This window comes from Schistocerca nitens, chromosome 3, assembly GCF_023898315.1.
Source record: "Schistocerca nitens isolate TAMUIC-IGC-003100 chromosome 3, iqSchNite1.1, whole genome shotgun sequence".
Classification (NCBI taxonomy): domain Eukaryota; kingdom Metazoa; phylum Arthropoda; class Insecta; order Orthoptera; family Acrididae; genus Schistocerca; species Schistocerca nitens.
Window position 1 is genome coordinate 918,280,971 of NC_064616.1, and position 20,883 is coordinate 918,301,853.

The 20,883-nt window shown below is 40.1% G+C and overlaps 1 protein-coding gene across 4 annotated transcripts in view; it reads left to right on the top strand.

The window, feature by feature from the left end:
* The window catches only part of LOC126248980 (dynamin-1-like protein), a 90,906-nt gene that overhangs the window by 45,171 nt on the left and 24,852 nt on the right, over positions 1–20,883 (top strand). For 3 of the 4 annotated variants that reach the window (XM_049950542.1, XM_049950541.1, XM_049950540.1), the window contains exons 6-9: positions 11,837–11,937; positions 14,496–14,642; positions 14,879–15,042; positions 18,978–19,137. In XM_049950542.1, the coding sequence (XP_049806499.1) occupies positions 11,837–11,937; positions 14,496–14,642; positions 14,879–15,042; positions 18,978–19,137 (572 nt within the window). The remainder of the gene's footprint in view (positions 1–11,836; positions 11,938–14,495; positions 14,643–14,878; positions 15,043–18,977; positions 19,138–20,883) is intronic. The other variant, XM_049950543.1, reaches the window with a different exon arrangement.

Sequence of the window (20,883 nt, forward strand, 5' to 3'; positions counted from 1 at the left end):
AGCCAAGGCTGTGGTAGCCAAAGTTGTGGAGCTCTCTGCTCCTCCAAAGGTTCAGTGTGGTCCACCACCCAGTGCTGTCCGTACCACTGCTGTGGTTGTGGCTCCGAAGCCTACCCACGACAAAAAATCAAAGGTCAAGCATCTACCACTGATGGATTCGTGAAGTAAACAGTCAGACAGTGTCAACATCATCCTCTCTGAAATTTCTTGGGATTCTTCTGTAGAACTAATGGACTGTGATGTTAGATTGGGGCAATCATCTCTGCCCCCCCCCCCTCCCCCTCTCCAAGCCTGGGCCTCCAACCAGTATGGGCTCCCCTCCCTGGCAGAAAGACAGGGTGAAAGTGCAACACCTGTGATAGATGGCTCCTGTATTACAGTGGAACGTTGATGGGTTCAGGACACATGTAGAGGGACTGCAACTGCTAGAACAGGAATGCCCCTGTGCCTGTGTTTGCAAGAAACACACTTGCCACTGACACCCCTGTATCCTTTACCAAAGGGATGACCTGACTGGGGAGAGCCAAGGGAGGGTTTGCTGTGTTTGTCAGTAAGATGCACCACTCCTCTGCTTTCTCCGTGGTTACTGACCTACAAGCAGTAGCTGTTGCAGTTCATGTGGGTCATATCATCACTGTGCTCACTGTACTAACCTCCACATGATGCGATACTCTAAAGCTCTCGTGGGCATTATTGAACAATTCTGATGCCCATTTCTCCTGCTGGGTGATTTCAATGCCAATAACGTGTTATGGGGCTCGAGCTATACTTGCCCTAGAGGTTGAGTCTGGGAGAACCTCATGATGTCTGAGGAGCTTTGCATCCTCAATACATGCAGTCACACTCATTTCTCGGCTGCTACTGGATCATCCTCAGCCATCGACCTCTCTTTCTGCTCTCCCACCCTTGCAGACTCAGCTCAGTGGGAAGCATCTGATGACCTTCATTCCAGTGGCCACTTCACACTGTGGATCAACCTACTGGATGGAGGATTGCTTGGACAGAAGCCACCAAAATGGATGGTCCATAGGGCTAACTTGACACTGTTCAGCCAGCTGGCTGTGTGTTTGAGCACTGCAACAGTGTCCAGGAATGGGTGGACCTCATCACACAAGTGATCCCTCATGCCACTGACTTATCCATCCTGAAGTCTTCACGTCATCTTTGAAGGCAGCCTGTACCTTGTTGGACTTATAAGCGCCACTCAACAATCCGGGACAGGCTTTGATGGTTTAAATGACACCCAACAGCAGATGACATCACAGCATATTGAGTCGTGAGAGCCTAGGAGGCTCGACACATAATTAAGGAGAGCAAATAAAGGTTATCGCAAACATTCCTGGGCTCTGTCAACCATTCCACTTATTCTACCAAACTATGGGAAGCCATCAGGATTATTTCCAGTAAACAGTCATTTACCAACAGCAGCAGTGCTGAAAGAGGGGTGTCATTGCTCAGATGATAGCAGAGCATTTTGCAGAGACTACTGACAATGCCAGCCAGGATCCGCCATTTTGTCAGTACCATGTGACTGCAGAGAGGGGGCACATTGGATTACAGATACAACATATCTGAGTCTTACAATACCCTTTTTCCATGTGGGAACTCTAATTGGCACTGTCCGAGACTAGTGATGCTGCACCCAGTAACGGCGAAATCCACTACAACATGCTTTAATATTTGCCAGCATTGTCAAAGGAAATCCTCATTGAATATTTTGAATTGACTTGGCAGTCAGGTCAATTCCCCAACTTGTGGAGAGAGCAATTTTGATACGTCTCCTCAAACCAGGGAAGGACCACACATGTCCCAGTAGTTAACAGAGTATTGCCTTAATGAACTATGTCGCAAAGACCCTGGAATGAATGGTTAACCATTGTCGGGGATGGTTGTTAGAGACCAGGCAACTTCTTAGCCATTCTCAGTGTGGGTTCTGGAGATTTCGGTCCACTGTTGACAACCTGCCCCTGCTAGAGGCAACTATTCAGCAGGCTCTCCAACGTCAACATCACGAGCTCGGTATTTCCTTTGACATCTGTTCCTTTCATCATATAGTCTTTCCTGTCTAAAGTGGTATTTTAGGTCCTGCATTGGTGACATGCTGTCAGATCGTTTTGAGCAGGAGAATGGTGTCCCTCAGGGCAGTGTTTTAAGTGTTACCCTCTTTGCTATAGCCATAATCAGTATCACATCTACAGTAACTGAGTCCTGTACAATACTCAATATTTTTGGACTGTTACTCCTCCAGTATTGCAACAGTGACTCATCTGTTGCAACCTACAGTGCAGAGGTCAGAGGAGTGGGATGAAAAGACGGGTTTTCATTTAATCATTCACTTTGTATTTTAAATTTACCACATTCGCATGCGTGGTATGCCATTCTCCATTTCAAGGCTCTGTGAGGTTTCTGGGCCTCATTTTTTGTTTTTTACTCCAGACTGTCGTGGTTACCACACATGTGAGACCTGAAAGCCAGAACCCAGAATGCACTGAATATCATAAAGTGTCTCAGCCACGGGTCACGGGGAGCAGACAGGATGTATTTGATCCAGTTTTATAAGGCTTTTGTGTGTTCACTACTAGACTATGGGTGCACAGTGTAGGGATTCACAAGGCCTTCTTATCTGAAGATCATTGACAGTATCCACCATGAGTGGATAAGGCTGGCCACAGGTGCTTACAGGACTAGTCCCATACCCAGTCTTTGTGCTGAGGCTGGTGAACTGCCACTTACAATATGAGGGCAACTCCTCATGGTATGTCAGACATGTAAGTTTCTCGCAGCTCTGAATTCACCTGCATACCAAACTGTTGCTTGTGTGCATCTGTAACACCTTTTCTCCAATCATCTCTGAGCAACGAGGCCATTTGGGATCCATGTACGGCATGTGCTGGAGTCTCTTGGTTTGGACCAAGTACAATCCCAAATCCAGGGTTTTAACTGTGTGCCACCTTGGTTATCGCAGAGATGCAGAATACTTTCAGATTTAGTGCGCCCTTGCATATGTTTTTAATACATTATTTAAGGATGTTTAACTGACCAACACACCTTTACAGCTGTCTTTACAGATGGGTCAAAACAGGGGGACTCTGTAGGTTGTTTTCCCTGATCATGTCCTAACGCTTTTTTTAAGTTCGGTTCTCAGATGGCATACTTAAGCTGGAACAGCTGTGTATAACAACTAGCATCTTCTAAATTAATGTGATTTTTTTGTGCTGGCTAATGTTTAAACTGTGATAATACCCTCCCACCCCCCCTCCCACCCCCGCCCACTGCATCCTTTAGATGCCTAGAATGTTTTTGGCTCCATGCACATTGTCTTTTGTATTCTTTACACTTTCACAGCTACATAAACTAAGACTTCCTCTCTCTTTTTTTGTAATAAATTGCAAACTCTCCAGGATCTAAAGACAGGTTAGTGGAGTGGGATGTTACCCATGGAGTTTCACAGTTTCAGTTACAGGCTTGATTAGGAATACATGTCTGGAAATGTACTATTTGGATATAAAATAAGTGGAAATGTCTGATCACTTTCAAATGTTTTTCACAGTATGTCCACAAGCTGAGAAGAGTGCCAATGTCAGCCTCTGTTGTAATTATGACATTACATACCATTTTCATCAGACTACAAGAATGGTTGTGGGAAACTGGTGCATTTGCAACTAGGAGGGTTGACTGTGGCACTGCACTGTGGCCGAAGAGGACAACTTTCATCTCATAGAAGAGAACCTGATGACGAATACTCGAAACACTACCTGTGCAATGATCTGTAGAGCACACAGATCAGAGCTCATTATCTCCACTGTTTGTATACCATGAGCCGAGAAAGTTTAAAGTGATGCGATATTCAAACTTATTTTACGTCCAAATGGTACATTTCTAGATGTGCGTTTTTTTGTGAAAACTTTATCTAGTAAGTCCCCTCTACAATCTCTAGAAGCTTTTAATAGAAATTGTGAAACACTCTTTATAAGATCAAATGGTATGTAGTAGGGTTATCATAAGAGTAACAAAGAGAATGAACACCAAATAGAATTATGATCAGACAATATGGCTTACTACATAGGAACAGAACAGGGATTAAATGCAAATGTAGGAGTCTCGATAAACAAGAAAATTGAAGGTGATATTACAGATTTTGAACAAATCTTGAGTAGAACGATAAAACTTGTTTCAAAAATACACAAAAGATATTCCGTAGAGATAATTAGTCTGTGTACCAATATTGTCGCATTCTGGTGAGGAGGAAGAACTACTTTATGAGAGGGAGGGGGGCTGATAACTGGCAAATGCGCTACAGAATGATTCTATGCAGAAGTAGGACAAAAACTAATGAACTATGGATAAGACACCAGAAAAGACGGGAGACAGGTTGTATGTTAGTAGATTTTACTGTGCCCTTAACACATTCTCCCAAAAGAAAACAAATAGAAAATGGATTTGGCAGGGACCAAGGGGTACTAAAAGTGAACTTTTGTGCTCTCTTGTGAAAAACTGACATTCATATCAGGGACTTGATATACTTCATTGAAAGTTTCAGGAAGTTATAACACAGATCGAGTGACATTCTGCTCAGTTTCGATGAAGTTTTGTTGTGTACAAAGTTGCTGCTAAAGGACTTGGTGAAGCACATCAGGTCCTTCTTCACGGATTATATAACAACTGTTCCATACTTACCTCACATTTAGTTACCTCATGTGTGATGGTGATTTCTATGAACAGCTGGAAGAGGCTACTGTGTGAATTTCACTAAGTCCAGTGGTATCCAGTTGATTATAGAACAGTTCAAATAGCAGGCTCGGGACTTGGCACCATGGAAGCTTACAGTGAATAGCTACATGGATGACACCTTCATAGTGTGGATTCTGGTCTTCCGGCATATTGGACATTTAAATAACTGATAGGACTGCAGCTGGGTAACATTCTCAAGAATTGTCACTATTTTGACAGGTTAACTCTGTTATTGCCAAGACACCTTTGAAATTAGAGATCACTGGGCGTGGCTATTCGAACAGTCATCTTGGTGTATGCATAAACTCAACACACAACTAGTACGACGACACAAAGGTAACCAACATCAGATATTAGTGATGGTGAAATGTCAATTAACAACAGGTGAGCATGTACCGTTGACCCTGTCCTTGTGTTGTTTGACCAGGAAGAGAGTAGGAGTCAAAGTAGAAGTGGAAACATTAGTATCTATTTATAAGGTTATGTTCTAGCTTAATTCTGAGACACTGTTAAGACACTATCCCAATAACTCAAAGTGCACATCAGAATATCTGTGTTGTTACACTCCATTGGACAACCAGTAAAAAGGCAATATTCTCCAGTCATAGATTTGTCTATCTGTTATACGTCTGTGTGACGTTTAGTCAGTTCCCCACACTCGGACCATCAGTGTGATAGTGCAGTAGCATAATAATGCCCTTGCAACAATTGTGCGAAGAGTATATGAGTTGTGACACATTGGAAATGAGGTATAGAACTTGGAATGGGTTTTGTAGGCAGTGAAAGAAATCTAATATGTGACAAAGCCTGACACTGGAGAAATGACACCTTTAAAGAAGATATTTCAGGCTCAGTGTTTTTTTCTATTCAGCCAGAGTGATGGACAGTATGAGCTGTATACTCTGAAAATTCACCATAAAGACAATATATGGACCGACAAAGTTGATGAGTGCCTCTGATCAGCCAGAAATGTACTGGACCCACTCACAGTATCGGGGGCTTACTTAATAATGTGTAGGTGTGACAAAGTGTTGATCAGTATAACAAGATGATTAATTAGCACCAAGATCACAGAACATAAATGAAATTGCAGTCTGAGACAGATGTAAAAAATCATCTGTGACTGAGCATTCATTTAATGATGCAAGTTGTTGTACAAAATTAGCTGAAACTCTAGTTATATCAGCAAGGGAATTACTGTACTCGATTGAGGAGACAGTGAGATCTATGAACATGATATCCTGTCTTAGAGAGAATGGTGACCACATGTAGCAAGTGTAAAGGCTCATTGAAAATGATCCCAGAGAGGCCCTCGAATGGTGCCGCCACAGTGGCATATATATTCCACTCATGAACTTGACTTTGGTTCACCAGAAGTGATGTAAGATAGTTCTTCAAGAATGCCAGCTAATTGTGCTGGTGAAACATCTGACGATGACTCAAACAGCTATTGCATGAAATAACCAAAACCTACAGCTCTGGCCAACATGTCAAGATGTGTTTGTGAATATTTTGGTTATGTAACTTTTGTGTGCCAGGCTGAAGGATACCCAAGAAATACTGCTAGAGGCCACCGCCACCATACAGGCATGGAACCTCACCTTGGCACCTCTGTTGTGAGCAGCAGGCTCCAGATGGCACTTACAATCCGGACATCTTTCTGCTTCCATGCCACATCCTTGAGCATGTCCGTATACATCTACTAATAGTGTGGACAGTTGCCAAAGTGTATGCTGTCAGCCATGGATGTCATTGCTTCCAGCTTGTAGTGGCGGATGTAGAAATTTTTCTGCTGACATGCACAAAACACGATAAGCCAAACCAGCAGTCTAGACTGTTCAGTTCAGTGCCTGCAGCAGCTCAGGACAGTTATCTGAAGAGTAGATTGTGACTTAGCATTTGCTATTTACGGAATAATAGAACAGCCAAGTATGGTTGCTTCATTACTATCAGTTATACGGACAATCTCATAGACTGCTGAGACACAGAAAATATTATTTAGATTACATTGTATTAGGTTCAGGACATAAAGTGCCCTGCAACACACTGTAACAAAGTTAAGTGCCATTGTTCTACAGACTCCTAAAAAATGTTATTAGTTATTTCTTGAAGTGTTGCCACTTTTCTGTTCTAGTGTTGCCATGTCAAGCTTGTGTTTATGTCGCTGATTAGTAAGCATTTAATCTGCTACCATTGCAGAACAGTAGCAGTAAACCACTTATCTGCTACCATGGATGTTTCAGCTGAATTAATTATAGCATTCAGTCACAACAGTCCCATCAACCACCAGCAGTTACATACATATTTTCTGATCAGTAAATTCTGTAAATTTACTTACTTTCAATTAAGCCCTATAAGTATTACTCTGATATTGATTTTGAGCTGGTTTTCTAGTGTTAAAACTGCTCTAGTCTACAACATCTGGTCTTTTCTTACATATTGCGCTGTGAATTTTCTCTTCTGATATGAAGTAGGCACAATTAATTCTTAAACTGTGAAAGGTTTCCAGATTCCGTCCATCCATCCATTTGCTCGATGCAAATTTTGGACCTGATGTGTCAGGTGATACTTGGGTATTTCAGTGTGCGAGATTAAGCTTACTTTATCTGTAGCATTCTATAAATTACATATGATGTTTGTGTCAAGCATCATCCATTCTGGGTTGCTCACTCCATGTTACGAAGTGCGAATCAGGTGTACTCTGTGATCTTTTTGGCGTATGTCTAGGCACTGGTACTAAGTATAACCATCATTACTGTGCACGTAATGTATGCACTAATTGTATTATGCTTACTGAGGAATGTGCCTATGATTTCTTTAGCCATCTGGATAGGCCCGACACAGCTGCAAGACATCGGCTGTGGCCAAAAATGAATTACCACACAATACTCCTCTTCTCAGTGGGTTGAGCCATATTGTTTAGACTCCTCTAGCAGTGTGCTATGAGACTTTGGCATGGAGATTTCAGTGTGTAATAGAACTACAGACATGTATCTGCAAACAAACAAAAATAAATTATGTAACTTAATTTTTTCAAGATGAGAGTTGAAACTTCATGACTACCTGTTACACATGCATAAATTACTCCATCGTTATAGGAGGTACAAGAAGAGCCAGTAAAATAAAACCTACCCTTCATGCCTTTGAAGCCTTTGGTTTCCATTTTTCAACACTACTTCAGTGGAAGTGCAATGGTCATGAATGCCACCTGCCATCTAGCAGAGTTCCATCAGCTGATGACCATTAGCCCTCTCCCCCCCCATTTCCTGTGGGTATTGCAATACAGGAGTCAGTGTTATGATGAGATCACGTTCTAAACATCAGAAATTACCATGTCATTTGCAAAAACAAAGTAAACTTAAGGAGGGCATCTGGAGGAGTCTGCACACTGATAACTTTAACACTCTTGGCACCAAAGTGCTGCCTAACACCACACTAGATGCAGCAGTCAGATTAGAGGCCATAGGAGGGGGAGTTTTCATTGCAGTTGAGAAAAATGTTATCTCTGTTCAGGTTGAAGTTGAGTGTGACAGTGAAGTCATCAGGTAGCATGTAACAGGTGTAGATGAAATTAAGTTCATTGTTGGATGTTTTTACTGGCCACCCGATTCCACTGTGGAGAGTCATTCAAAGAAAGTCTACGGTCAGTTGCATGTAAATACCCAGATCAAGCAATTTTAGTTGGAGGCGACTGCAAGGTTCGCAGGGGAGCTTCTGTAAAGTTTGGAAGGTAGGAGACGAGGTACTGGCAGAAGTAAAGCTGTGAGTACCGGGCATGAGTCGTGCTTCGGTAGCTCAGATGGTAGAGCACTTGCCCGCGAAAGGCAAAGGTCCCGAGTTCGAGTCTCGGTCGGGCACACAGTTTTAATCTGCCAGGAAGTTTCACATCAGTGCACACTCCGCTGCAGAGTGAAAATCTCATTCTGGAAACATCCCCCAGGCTGTGGCTAAGCCATGTCGCCGCAATATCCTTTCTTTCAGGAGTGTTTGTTTTGCAAGGTTCGCAGGAGAGCTTCTGTAAAGTTTGGAAGGTAGGAGACGAGGTACTGGCAGAAGTAAAGCTGTGAGTACCGGGCGTGAGTCGTGCTTCGGTAGCTCAGATGGTAGAGCACTTGCCCGTGAAAGGCAAAGGTCCCGAGTTCGAGTCTCGGTCAGGCACACAGTTTTAATCTGCCAGGAAGTTTCACAATTTTGAACACGTTTTCTGAAAATTGTCTTAAGCAGCTAGCTGGGCAGCCCACACACAATGGAAATATCTTAAGCCATGTAGCTACAAGTAGGCCAGATCTTACCGACAATGTCAGTATAGAAATGGGATTTAGTGATGACAATGTCATTATAGCAACTGTGATTATGAAAGTTAATAAACCAGTCAAGATGGCTAGAAGAGTGTTTCTGCTAGATAGAGTAGATAAGCAGTTACTAACATCCCACTTAGTGAATTGGCATCACATAGTTCCAGTAAGATGGATGTAGAAGAATTACAGGCAAAGTGTAAATAGATTGTAAATCATGGTCTAAAGATTAACGTGCCTAGGAGGTGGTTAAAGGATGGAAAACACCTACTGTGGTTTAATAACGAAATTTGGAAGATTCTGAGGAAGCAGAGGCTGTTGCACTCTAGGTTCAAAAGGGGACGCACAAATGACGAAAAGCAAATGTTAGTAGAGATTGACGCATCTGTGAAAAGATGTCTGCTTGAAGCATACAACTACTACCTCCATCACATCTTAGCAACAGGACTATGGCAGTTGAAGATAGCGAAACAAAAGCTGAAGCTTTAAATTTCACATTCAAGATATTGTTCACAGAGGAGAACCGTACAAACATACTATCATTTGACCATCGGACAGACTGCTGTATGGACGATAAGCGTACCTGGTGTAGAGAGGCAACTTCAAGATTTGAAAACAAACAAACCACCACATCCAGATGGAATCCCAATTTGATTTTGCAGAGTGTACTCAATGGCATTGGCCCCTTACTGAAGTTGCATATATTGTGAATCTCTTGCCCAGCACCAAGTCCCAAGTGACTAGAAAAAAGCGCAGGTGACTCCAGTATATAAGAAAGGTAAAAGAATGGATCCCCAGAATTACAGACCAATATCCCTAACTTCTGTTTGCTTCAGAATCCTTGACAATATTCTCAGTTCAAATATACTTCCTTGAGGTTAAGAAGCTTATGTCCATGAATCAGCATGGTTTTAAAAAGCAACATCAATGCAAAACTTGGGTTGCCCTTGCCTCACATGATATACTGCAAACTGTGGATGAGGGCAGAAGGCAGATGCCATATTTCTAGATTTCTGGAAGGCATTTGAACACTGTACCTCATTGCAGGCTGTTAACGAAGGTACGAACATATGAAATAAGTTCACAGTTATGTGAGTGGCTCTAAGACATCATAAATAATAGAACCCAGTATGTTGTCCTCGACAGTGAATGTTTATCAGAGACAAGGATATCATCAGGAGTGCCCCAGGGAAGTGTGACAGGACCCCTGTTGTTGTCTATATATATTAATGATTTGGCAGATAGGGTGGGCAGTAATCTGCGGTTGTTTGCTGATGATGCCGTGATATACGGTAAGATGTCGGAAGTTGAGTGACTGTAGGAAGATACAAGACGACTTAGGCAAAATTTCCAGTTGGTGTGATGAATGGCAGCTAGTCTAAAACTGGAAAAATGTAAGTTAATGCAGATGAGTAGGAAGAACAAACCTGTAATGATTGGATACGGTATTACTAGTGTTGTATAAATATATGAGTGTAACGTTGCAAAGTGATATGAGATGGAACAAGCATATGAGAACTGTGGTAGGGAACCCGAATGGTCGACTTCAGTTTATTGGGAGAATTTTAGGAAAGAGTGGTTCACCTGTGAAGGGGACCACGTATAGGACACTGGGACGACCTGTTCTTGAGTACTGCTGAAGTGTGTGGAATCCATACCAGGTTGGATTGATGTTGGATTGATGGAAGACTTCAAAGTGGCTCAGAGACAGGCTGCTAGGTTTGTAACCAGTAGGTTTGAACATCACATACGAGCTACGGAGATGCTTTGGGAACTCAAATGGGAACCCAGTATTTACCAAGATGATTGAAGGGAGAACTATTGGCGGTGTGAAGCTTTTAATTCCTGTACCTCCATGTAATTGGTTGTTGGTGTGTACCATTTCTAAGTAACATACCTTAAATGTGACACTTAAATTCTGACCACCCCATGCAGTACTTTAGAGTGAGGCCTCTCCTGCTCCTGTGGTACTACTCAAGAGACATATGCTGTATGCCATAAGCTGGTTTTATCCTGTCCCTCCCTTTCATTCCCTATCTATCTGTAATGACAAAAAACACACTATATTGCATAATTTCATCAGTCTTTCATGCGAAACTTGATGCTTCATCACACAATATTGATAAACATTTAACATTTCCCATCTGTTACAGCAGTCCCTGTATGTAACTCCACAATTTTATGTTTGGGGAGGTGACAGTGTGAAACAATGTGTCTTTCCTCTGAAGGCTACCATTTTGCTGTAGAGTTGGAGAGCCGTGGCACTCTCTTAGGAACTGCTGCTTGTGAAGTTAACTGTCTGCCTGCAGCATGTCTCGTAGCAGTTAGTCCACTGGGACTGGGTCAGAAATTGATAGTCCTTTGCCAGGGCACCAACATTTTTCTGTTGTATTTTTTATATCCTTATCTGTTAAATTTATTTAACCTTTGTTCAATTTATCATTTGTATCATAAGTTTATAAAACTCACAAATAAAGTGTGTGATATGTAGTGGAAAATGTAAACTTTTATCACTTTTGCTGACTCTTGTCTCCTAAGATTAAATAGGGACACTGGAGACCTTGTTGTCCTTTTTAAAACCTAGATGTGAATGGGTCTTCCAAATATCTTGCTACTCATACTTTAACCAACATATTTAAAACCACAGGACTTGCAGTGGGTCAGTGCACAGTGCTTTAGTTGAAGGTGAAAGGCCCTATCCTGTAATTGTTGCTTGTCTAAACATATAATATTAACTAAATTTGCTTTTATAAAATTGCTGTTACTGTGTTGATTTTGCTTCATTTTTATATTAAAAATGTCATTTTTAGGCACAGATGCAATTGACATACTCTGTGGCAGAGTAATCCCTGTAAAATTGGGGATCATTGGTGTTGTTAACAGATCCCAGCAGGATATAATGGACAATAAGGTAACAGAGCTGCTTGTGTAATTTAAGTGTAACATTTCCTTTATGTAATCTGAAATTTTATCCACTGCATTTACTATTCTTGCTACTTAATTTCTCAGATACTGTCTGTACAGTTCCAGTTTTTATTAGTACAAACCGCTTGAACTTGCACCATTTTCAGCTTAAGTGCTTGGCAACTATACTTTCAAATTAAACTTTCACATTTTTCTAGCTGTTACTTCACAGATATCTTATCACAACACACTGACATTTCACACCACGTAACATGAAAAAAAGTAAAATGTTAGTAAGTTTTGCTGCACGCTTACTGGTTTCAGACCTGAGCCCATCTTCAGATGGTAGTGCTGACTTCATTGCAAGTTTTACGTGTTTATCTTCCTGGTAACCACTCTTCTACAAATTATATGACAGAGGTTTTATATTCTTTTACAATCTATATTGTTCAATGAATTGAACTAATAAGAGATGGCAGATAAATTCTACCTTTTATCTTGCATCTGTTCCAGGAAAGCTTTTGCACTTCAGTTGCAGACGAGATACTGAATTCTGTGCATACTTTTCTGATTGGTTCACACTGCAATAGACTTTAGTGTATTGTACTGTGCTAATAGTCTCTGCTGAGTAGGTACATCCCCTGATAGATTGCAAATCAAAGATATAGCTATAAAGTTTTGAGTATACGAAATGATGAACAATTAATGACTGATCCTCCTTTTGGCTTGACATTACGTATGAAAAAGCTGACAGTAGCTGAAATTATGAAAGACTGAAAAGCTGACAATCACTTACCTTCAAGAGATGCAACTCCCATTACTGCTAATGCTAAAAAACATGTTTTTAATTTTTGAAACTACATGTTCCTTACTCAGAGAAGGGGAGAGGGTTAAATTGCGACAACATTTAGGAACTCTGCATCAGAGTCATGGCTTTCATAGCTGCTGTGCATTCTAAACACAGAAAAAAAGAAGAAATCTGATGTTAGAGCTATTTGGGGAAGTTTGGTTCAGTCATTTGCAAAAGCTAGCCGGCCGGTGTGGCCGTGCGGTTCTAGGCGCTTCAGTCTGGAACCGCGTGACCGCTACAGTCGCTGGTTCGAATCCTGCCTCAGGCATGGATGTGTGTGCTGTCCTTAGGTTAGTTAGGTTTAAGTAGTTCTAAGTTCTAGGGGACTGATGACCACAGATGTTAAGTCCCATAGTGCTCAGAGCCATTTTGCAAAAGCTAGATCTTTGTATATTTGACAGAATTATGTTATCTGAGGAATTTTGTGGTGAATGATGGAGAGGACATAGGTCTACAGCCAAAATCTGCATTTGCGTTTTTTTAATTTGTTAAGATACAACTTGTTTAGGTGTTGGTCAACAGCATGTATGAATTTAACAAAATGTATTAAACTGTGCTGTCAGTGATAAATGATATTTATTCTGCTATCAGTTTTGGTCTTAAATCATCTTCACCGGCAGCTTTGCATGTTGATAAGCCAAGATTGCCTGGACCGAAACCGGTAGCTGAATAAATATCACTAGCACAGTGTAATGCATTTTGTAAAATTCGTACATGCTGTTGACCAGCGCCTAAATAAGATCTTCAGTTTACTGCCAAACACAGCAAAACAGACAATCTTGGCTTATCAATGTGCAAAGCTGCTGTTGAAGATGGTTTAAGACCAAAACTGGTAGCAGAATAAATATCATTATCACAGACAGCTCAGTGTAATGCATTTTGTAAAATTTTTTGGACATGTCGAATGCGGCCTTTCTAGAACTTGTCTTCAAGTCTGCTCACCAGTGCCTCCTCTCTAATTATTTAGTGTGAACTAGAGAAGGTCCTTCAGAAACACGTTGCAGTTGCAGCAGCTCGGGGTCCAAACTTTCATGGATATTTTGTTTAGCTTTTCAAAAGAGATTCACATAGGCACTAGAGATGGGCTGTAAAGTGACAAACTGTTTTAATTTCGGACAATTAGCATACCAATTCGCTATTAATGCCCTCATTTTTTCAATTTTGATTGTAATCATGTATGCTGTTGCTGAAGAGTAAGTGTACTTTATACCTACATTCATTCTCTTTTTACACTTGATGGGTGACGACATTAGGAAATAATAAGTGCACAACTATCACTTCTTTGTGTCATTTGTTGCATTTTTATTTTGAGCAGCCTGTCATTCCTAGCATATGTTGGCAGAACTCCAAATGCTGAGTGTTGTCACTGTGTTAGACACTACAGTATCTACATACTGGAAACTTAACCAATATGACTCTACTGCTAAAATTTTACAGGCGGTTGATGATGTAGTACCTACAATTTAGTTAATGTGATAGTAGACGTAGGAGGTATCTTTTTTGGTTGTCTGAGTATAAGACGCAATGTTTTCAGTTGCAGTTGTTACTGTGTGCCCAGACTGACCTTCATCTTAGTCTCTGGCATTAAACTGCTGAAATGATATATATCAATTTGCAGTATATCTCTGCCGTAAGTGTAAAATAGATACCACATATTCCAATTATGGTTAATTTTTTTTTTTTTTTTTTTTTTTTTTTTTTTTTTTTTTTTACAGTCGATAGCAGAATCGCTTAAAGATGAAGCAACATTTCTTCAGAGGAGGTACCCAACTTTAGCAAATAGGAATGGAACACCTTACCTTGCCAAGACACTTAACAGAATGCTGATGCATCACATACGTGACTGTTTACCTGATCTGAAGGTAGTTCTCTCATTTTAAATGTTAGAATGTACATATTTGTTAAAGGTGATTTTTTTTTTTTTTTTTGTCATAAACTTGTTACTATTAACTCTCATTTCGTTGTTTATTTCGTGGAACTTACATTGACTTTTTTCATCATCATTTTTAGTCATCTATAACTAGAAATTTTATATGAAGAAGAAAAAAAATTGAGTTGATTGATTGATTTCTCTCTTTCTTTCTTTCTATTCATACAGACAAGAGTGAATCTTATGATATCACAGTTTCAAACATTACTTACATCATTTGGTGATGATGTGTCAGACAAGAGCCAGACACTACTTCAGATTATTACAAAGTTTGCTTCAGCCTATTGTGCTACTATTGAAGGAACTGCGAGGCATATAGAAACTAATGAATTGTAAGTACTTGCTCTATAATCATGCTTTATATTATGATGTAATTGGCACATTATTGGATAATGCTGTGGTATCACAGAAATAGTGAAGATATAATTGAGCTTATCATGGTGTGGCCATCTTGAGTCATGTTTTAGTACAGTTCACTTTATTTACCTCAGCTGAGCTATGAATTAGTTCCTTGAATGATCTCCCATTCATTTCCTCCATACCTCCATATATTCAAACACTTGCTGTCATCCTGCTCATGGTCCAGGTGGTGGGTGATGCAAGAGAAATTACCACACAACACTGTACTCCATGGCTGAAAAATTTTATTGGGTATCACCATGGTCATTATTATCATCATCATCCTCCTCCTCCTCCACCCAAATCAAGTTCTTTGAATAAGGTTCATGAGGATAGAATTAGTAGTTCATACTCCTGTATTAGGTGTTTCAGCGGAGAACAAAAGAATTGAGTAGATTGAATAACAGGACAGTATGTTAGTACATTTTGAGGAGAATGAAAAATACTGATAACTGAAAGCAATATAATGTGGTGTTCCCCTGGTCATTTCATCTCCTGAGAAGGGAATGCCACCATCTTTCTGTTGTGAACTGAATACAACCTGAAGATAGATGTACTGCTTGACAAGCCCTGCGTATCACAAGCTAAGATAGGATCTGACTGGCAAGATTCAAAGAAAAACTGTAGACCTCCTCAGGAAGAGTTCTATTCCCACAAATTTCGTCCAGGACCTGAGTCAGCAGGCTGTAGTCCCCCAAGACTGTACAGCACACGGAGGATTCAAAAGGATGGTTCCACTCTTTGCCACACTGTAAGCAACATTGGAGCACCTACCTATTTTGTGGGTAAACATCTTACTTTGGTGTTGCGATTTCTCATAGATGAAAGTGACAATCGTATTTAGATGATTTCTTAGGATGCTTGAATATGCTTAAACTAAAACAGTTGGATTTTTCAGTGAACTTCGATGTTGTATCCTTATTTACAAAAGTGCCTTTGTGGACTCATTAGAGCTTATTCGCAACAGATTTTAGAAATACATTGTGACGTTATCTAAACATATTCCTACCTCAGGGTATTTCTTATGTGATTCCAAGTATTTTGAGCAAGTGGAAGTTGTGGCCATGGGAATCTGTAGCTCCCAATGTGCCCAACTATTTTACGGAAGACTTTGACGAACGTGCACTTAAGGTGGCAATTCCCCCAACCTTCCTGCTTGTTGTGCTTTTTAGGTGATGTGGCCCCATGAAATAGACAAACTATGTGTGTTTCTTCAACATTAGAAATCACTCCATTTGAATATTCAGTTATCCATGGAAGTGGAGAGAGGTGACACCCTACCACTTCTGGGTGCTATGGTTAGAAGAAAGGTCGATGGAGCTCAAGACACAGGTATTGCAAACTCCCTCTCACAGGACTTTATTTGCAGGCCAAAAGCTGTCATTACCCTCCACAGTGCAGTGGTGTCTACATTCCTTTTTGCATAGAGCACATGTGGTCTCAGATCCCAACAGCCTGCTAGGTGAGCTGCGACACCTAAGATAAGTGTTCCAACAGAATAGTTATTTTTATAAACAGTTATACAACATATTATGAAAGGCAAACACAACTCGCACACACATGACCAATGTCTATGGCAGAGACAGTGGTTTTGTGTGTGTGTGTGTGTGTGTGTGTGTGTGTGTGTGTGTGTGTGTGTAAGGCTTTTTTTGGCTGAAAGCTTGCTTGTTTAGCGGTATTTTTGTTGTGTGTGTCTGTCTGTGACTCTGCATCTCAATTGTATGTTGAATATCAATCTGTCCTTTTCATAATATTGTCATTGTTCCATCCTGGATATTCCATTGTTTGATATGTAATGTATTCTGACCAAAGTGAATGCATTGTTGGGGTGTGAATGAACATGCGGAGGCATCCACTGCAATTGCCTTTTTTGGCATGATTTCAAGAATTGAAGGGGTCCTCAAGAAATAAAGACACTTAGTGTGTTTTTTGTCCACCAGGAAAACAGTAGAACTTCTTACATTTTTAGAAAACGGGGTCTACTTAAGATCACTTGCCGGTATAGGAAGCCAGACATGTCGCATTGTGCAAGAATGTTGTGCTGAACACTAGTATGACATACACGTGTGGGCCAGCTTTACAAATCAGCTGTGGTGGAACACTGCCTGAATATGGAGCATTGCATGGTCTATGAAAAGTCTGAAGTTTTATGCTCAGCAAGTTTATACTCAGCATCATCATTCTGCAATTGTAGTTTTGAGGAGGCCATACTTATCTGTACAGCAGACAATTTTATCAACAAGGATGTGAATTTTATCGAAGCACTGCTTGAAATCCAGCACTGGCTGCCATTAAATCAAAATGGGGAGAATCAGGGACTTCAGATTTTTGACCTGACACAGCACACTGCTGACAAGTTAATTTAACTTTCGACCACAGCAGCATCTGGCAACACAGTCATTATCCACTGCACACTTGCAGAAAGTCTTTCTTCGGCACTCGGCAGGGGACACAATGAGCAGTACTTCTGTCCAGTTGTGTGTGCCTCTCTATGTGTGCCATATTCCAGCCCCGGGACTTGACAAATTTTGATGCTGTTGTGCAAGTATCATCAGTCGCATCTTGCAGCAGTAAATACCGCAATATTTACAACCTGAAGATATTAAACAGTTGTTTTGGTGAAATACTGTTGGATGTGCATAAGGTTATCCAGTGGCATACCTGAAAACTGTATTACCAACAGATCTGTGAGGAAAGCTTGAAAAATTATAAGCACTTATGCATTGAGGAAAACTACAAGTGAACGAGTGAGCCATAAAAATCTGTGGACATGGACTAATTTTTGATGGTTTACAATATTGTTATAGAATACCAGAGGGCAGGATCTATCAGATCCTATGTTCTTAACTTGAAATATTTGAGGACGACTAATATTTTCTTTGATTTTTGGTTAATATTTCAGTCATATGGGGGCAATTTTCATTCTAAAATCATGTTTCTAATAGTTTGCTGTGACTTCCCATCGTGCAGTGTCAAATTTAGTTTGGTTTTCTTGTGTCAACAGATAGAATTTCTTAATAGTTCAACAATAAACATAAATTGCTACAGTCTATCATTTGTAGGTGGAATGAGGGAAAAAATACATGTTTTTTACACAGTCATTGTGAAAGACAAGCCTGAAGAGGTCGCAGCAGTGTCGTAGTGGGGACGGAAAACATATTATACTCATCACACTAAAGGTAAGAAAAGAACTGCTGAATCACAATGTGAAAACACACGCGTGTGAATCAAAGCAAATCATAATGTATGCATAAAAATTGGTTGCCGATTTATGCAGGTTGTTCACACAACCATGAATGTGTACCAACATTTTTATGAATAGGATTTTGTGTTTTTGTGGGTTCATGTGCAGAATTTGTGGTAATAAATTACAAGATAACATCCAGTATCCATCTGACTTGTTGGAATTCACAAATGACATTGCATCTCTGATAAAATTTCAGTTGCCGTACAACCAGCCTCGTAGAACCAAATGAATGTACTGTCGAACATATGCCATAGGATAGATGGGAACAAGCAAGTGTGAATATAATGGCTCAGCCACACTGTGCAAAATGCAGAATTCTCTGATACTAAAATATATCATTACTGAGAAGAGGAATAGATGTTAGTGATAAAAACCGTAGTGTAAAAATTATGTTGCTTGACTTGTAAATGCTAAACTAGATATCTCAAATGAATACAGTAGTTCATTCAGTTACAGTGTACCATTCTTGCAGAAGTGAAAGTTTCAGCTCCATGTGCATAGCATTCATTGTTAAAGTTATGTTTTAACATTGATTTGAAGTGTTTGAAGGGCAAAGTAGTTCCATAAAAGGAGGTTTTAAAAATTGCTTTGTGAATGGTTTTTGTGATAATTTTCTTGCAGATGTGGTGGTGCTCGGATGTGTTTCATTTTCCACGAAACTTTTGGGAGAACTTTGGATACAATTCACCCATTAACAGGCCTTAGTAAAATGGATATATTAACAGCAATTCGTAATGCAACAGGGCCTCGACCAGCATTGTTTGTTCCAGAGGTTTGTAAAGTAAATATTATTTCACATACATATTTAGTGATTCTGATGTTAAAACCATTCCACATTTTATAATACTTGGGTGGTGATTTGCCTGGATTAATTTGAATTTTTGGAAAAATTGATTTTTACCTAGAAAAGCTCTGAGAATATAGAGTTATTCTAAGAGACTGGTGGAATCTTTCGAATTTTCAACTGTTTGTTGAATACTGATTGAAGGGTGCTTTGAATAATGTGTTATAAATTCCAGAATGTATTTTTGCTCTATAGGGGAATGTGCGCTGATTTGAAACTCTGCTGCAGAGTGAAAATTCATTATGGAAACAATCCTCCAGATTGTGACCAAGACATGTGTGTGCAGTATTCTTTTTTATAGGAGTGCTAGTCCCACAAGGTATGCAGGAGAACTTCCGTGAAGTTTGGAAGGTAGGAGATGACATACTGTTGGGAGTAAAGTTGTTAGGGCCGGTCATGAGTTGTGCTTGGATGGCTCAGTGGGTAAGAGCACCTGCCCGCAAAAGGCATCATGATCATCTCTACGAATTACTTTACATCCATTAACCACACCGAACTGTGTTTTTATGGAAATAACTTTGCATTGTAGTAGAGAGGGTCCATGATAACCCACAATAATTTTCTTTTTAATAGTTGATCTGAAGATCCTTACTTTACCAAAATGGACCACCAACTACAAATAAAAAGTGATTATGACTCTTTCCAGATCTGCTTTACACCGAAGAATTTGTGATATCTTTTGCATAGCAAGAAACAACACTTTGTTTGCATGTGTTTCACCTTTTTTTTTTCTCTCTCTCTCTCCAAGAAACATAGGTTTCTGGTTCCAAGTCGATACCCTAGTGTGGCTTGGATCCAGCAACCTATGTCCTTTGTCTTGTGGAGTAAAAATCAAGTTAAACAAAATCAAAAGGATGTGTGTTCCTGCGTATTAATTCCATTGCTTCACAAAAAACTGACAGTCAAGTCAATTAACCTTTTGCTGCTAGCAGATGTCCTCTCTGCATTCCGTGCTGAGGTTGGCTTTTGTTATGGCTATACTGCTCGCCAAATGCCGGTGCCTTTGTTGAGAGACTGCATTCTGTCCATATGAAATACTTAACATATGATTTTTCAAAAACTTTAGGTGAAAAAAAAATTGATTTTCGCACATTTTGCAGTATGATATCTTCACTTGCCAAATAATTGAATTTCTTTTCGTTATCCACCATACTATTTGCGCCACATCAAGTTAAGTAAAACATTGCATGAAAATTTAAAGAGTTCACAGGGGCAACACACACTGCGTAAACTTTACTTAGGGTTGATTTTAGCTGATACATTTCAGTGAATGAAAGGCAGATAAGATAACCAAAATTTTATTTAAAACTGAGTGCAGAAAAATATTCCATTTGGTTCTGAAGTTTTTGGGTTTCCGAAGGACAGTCACATGTGATGCATCCCTTCATGTCCTTGCACATTGCAAATTGTGTTCATAAGAACCATCATATCTCATAAACAATTCAAAATATTGAAATGAGATATTTTGCAAATCATAGTATGCAATGAGGCACATATGTTGTATGATAAATACTTGAAACTTTTTAATTCCCTGAGATATCGAAGTAGTTTGTCCGCAGCAGTGGAAAGTCAACGGCTCGGGACGCGTACAGATGTCTGTAGCACTGCAGGAAAGCCCAAGAGGTGCGTGTATGCATGTCCATAGAACCTGGGGAATAGCATAACAGGACGTTTATACATTTC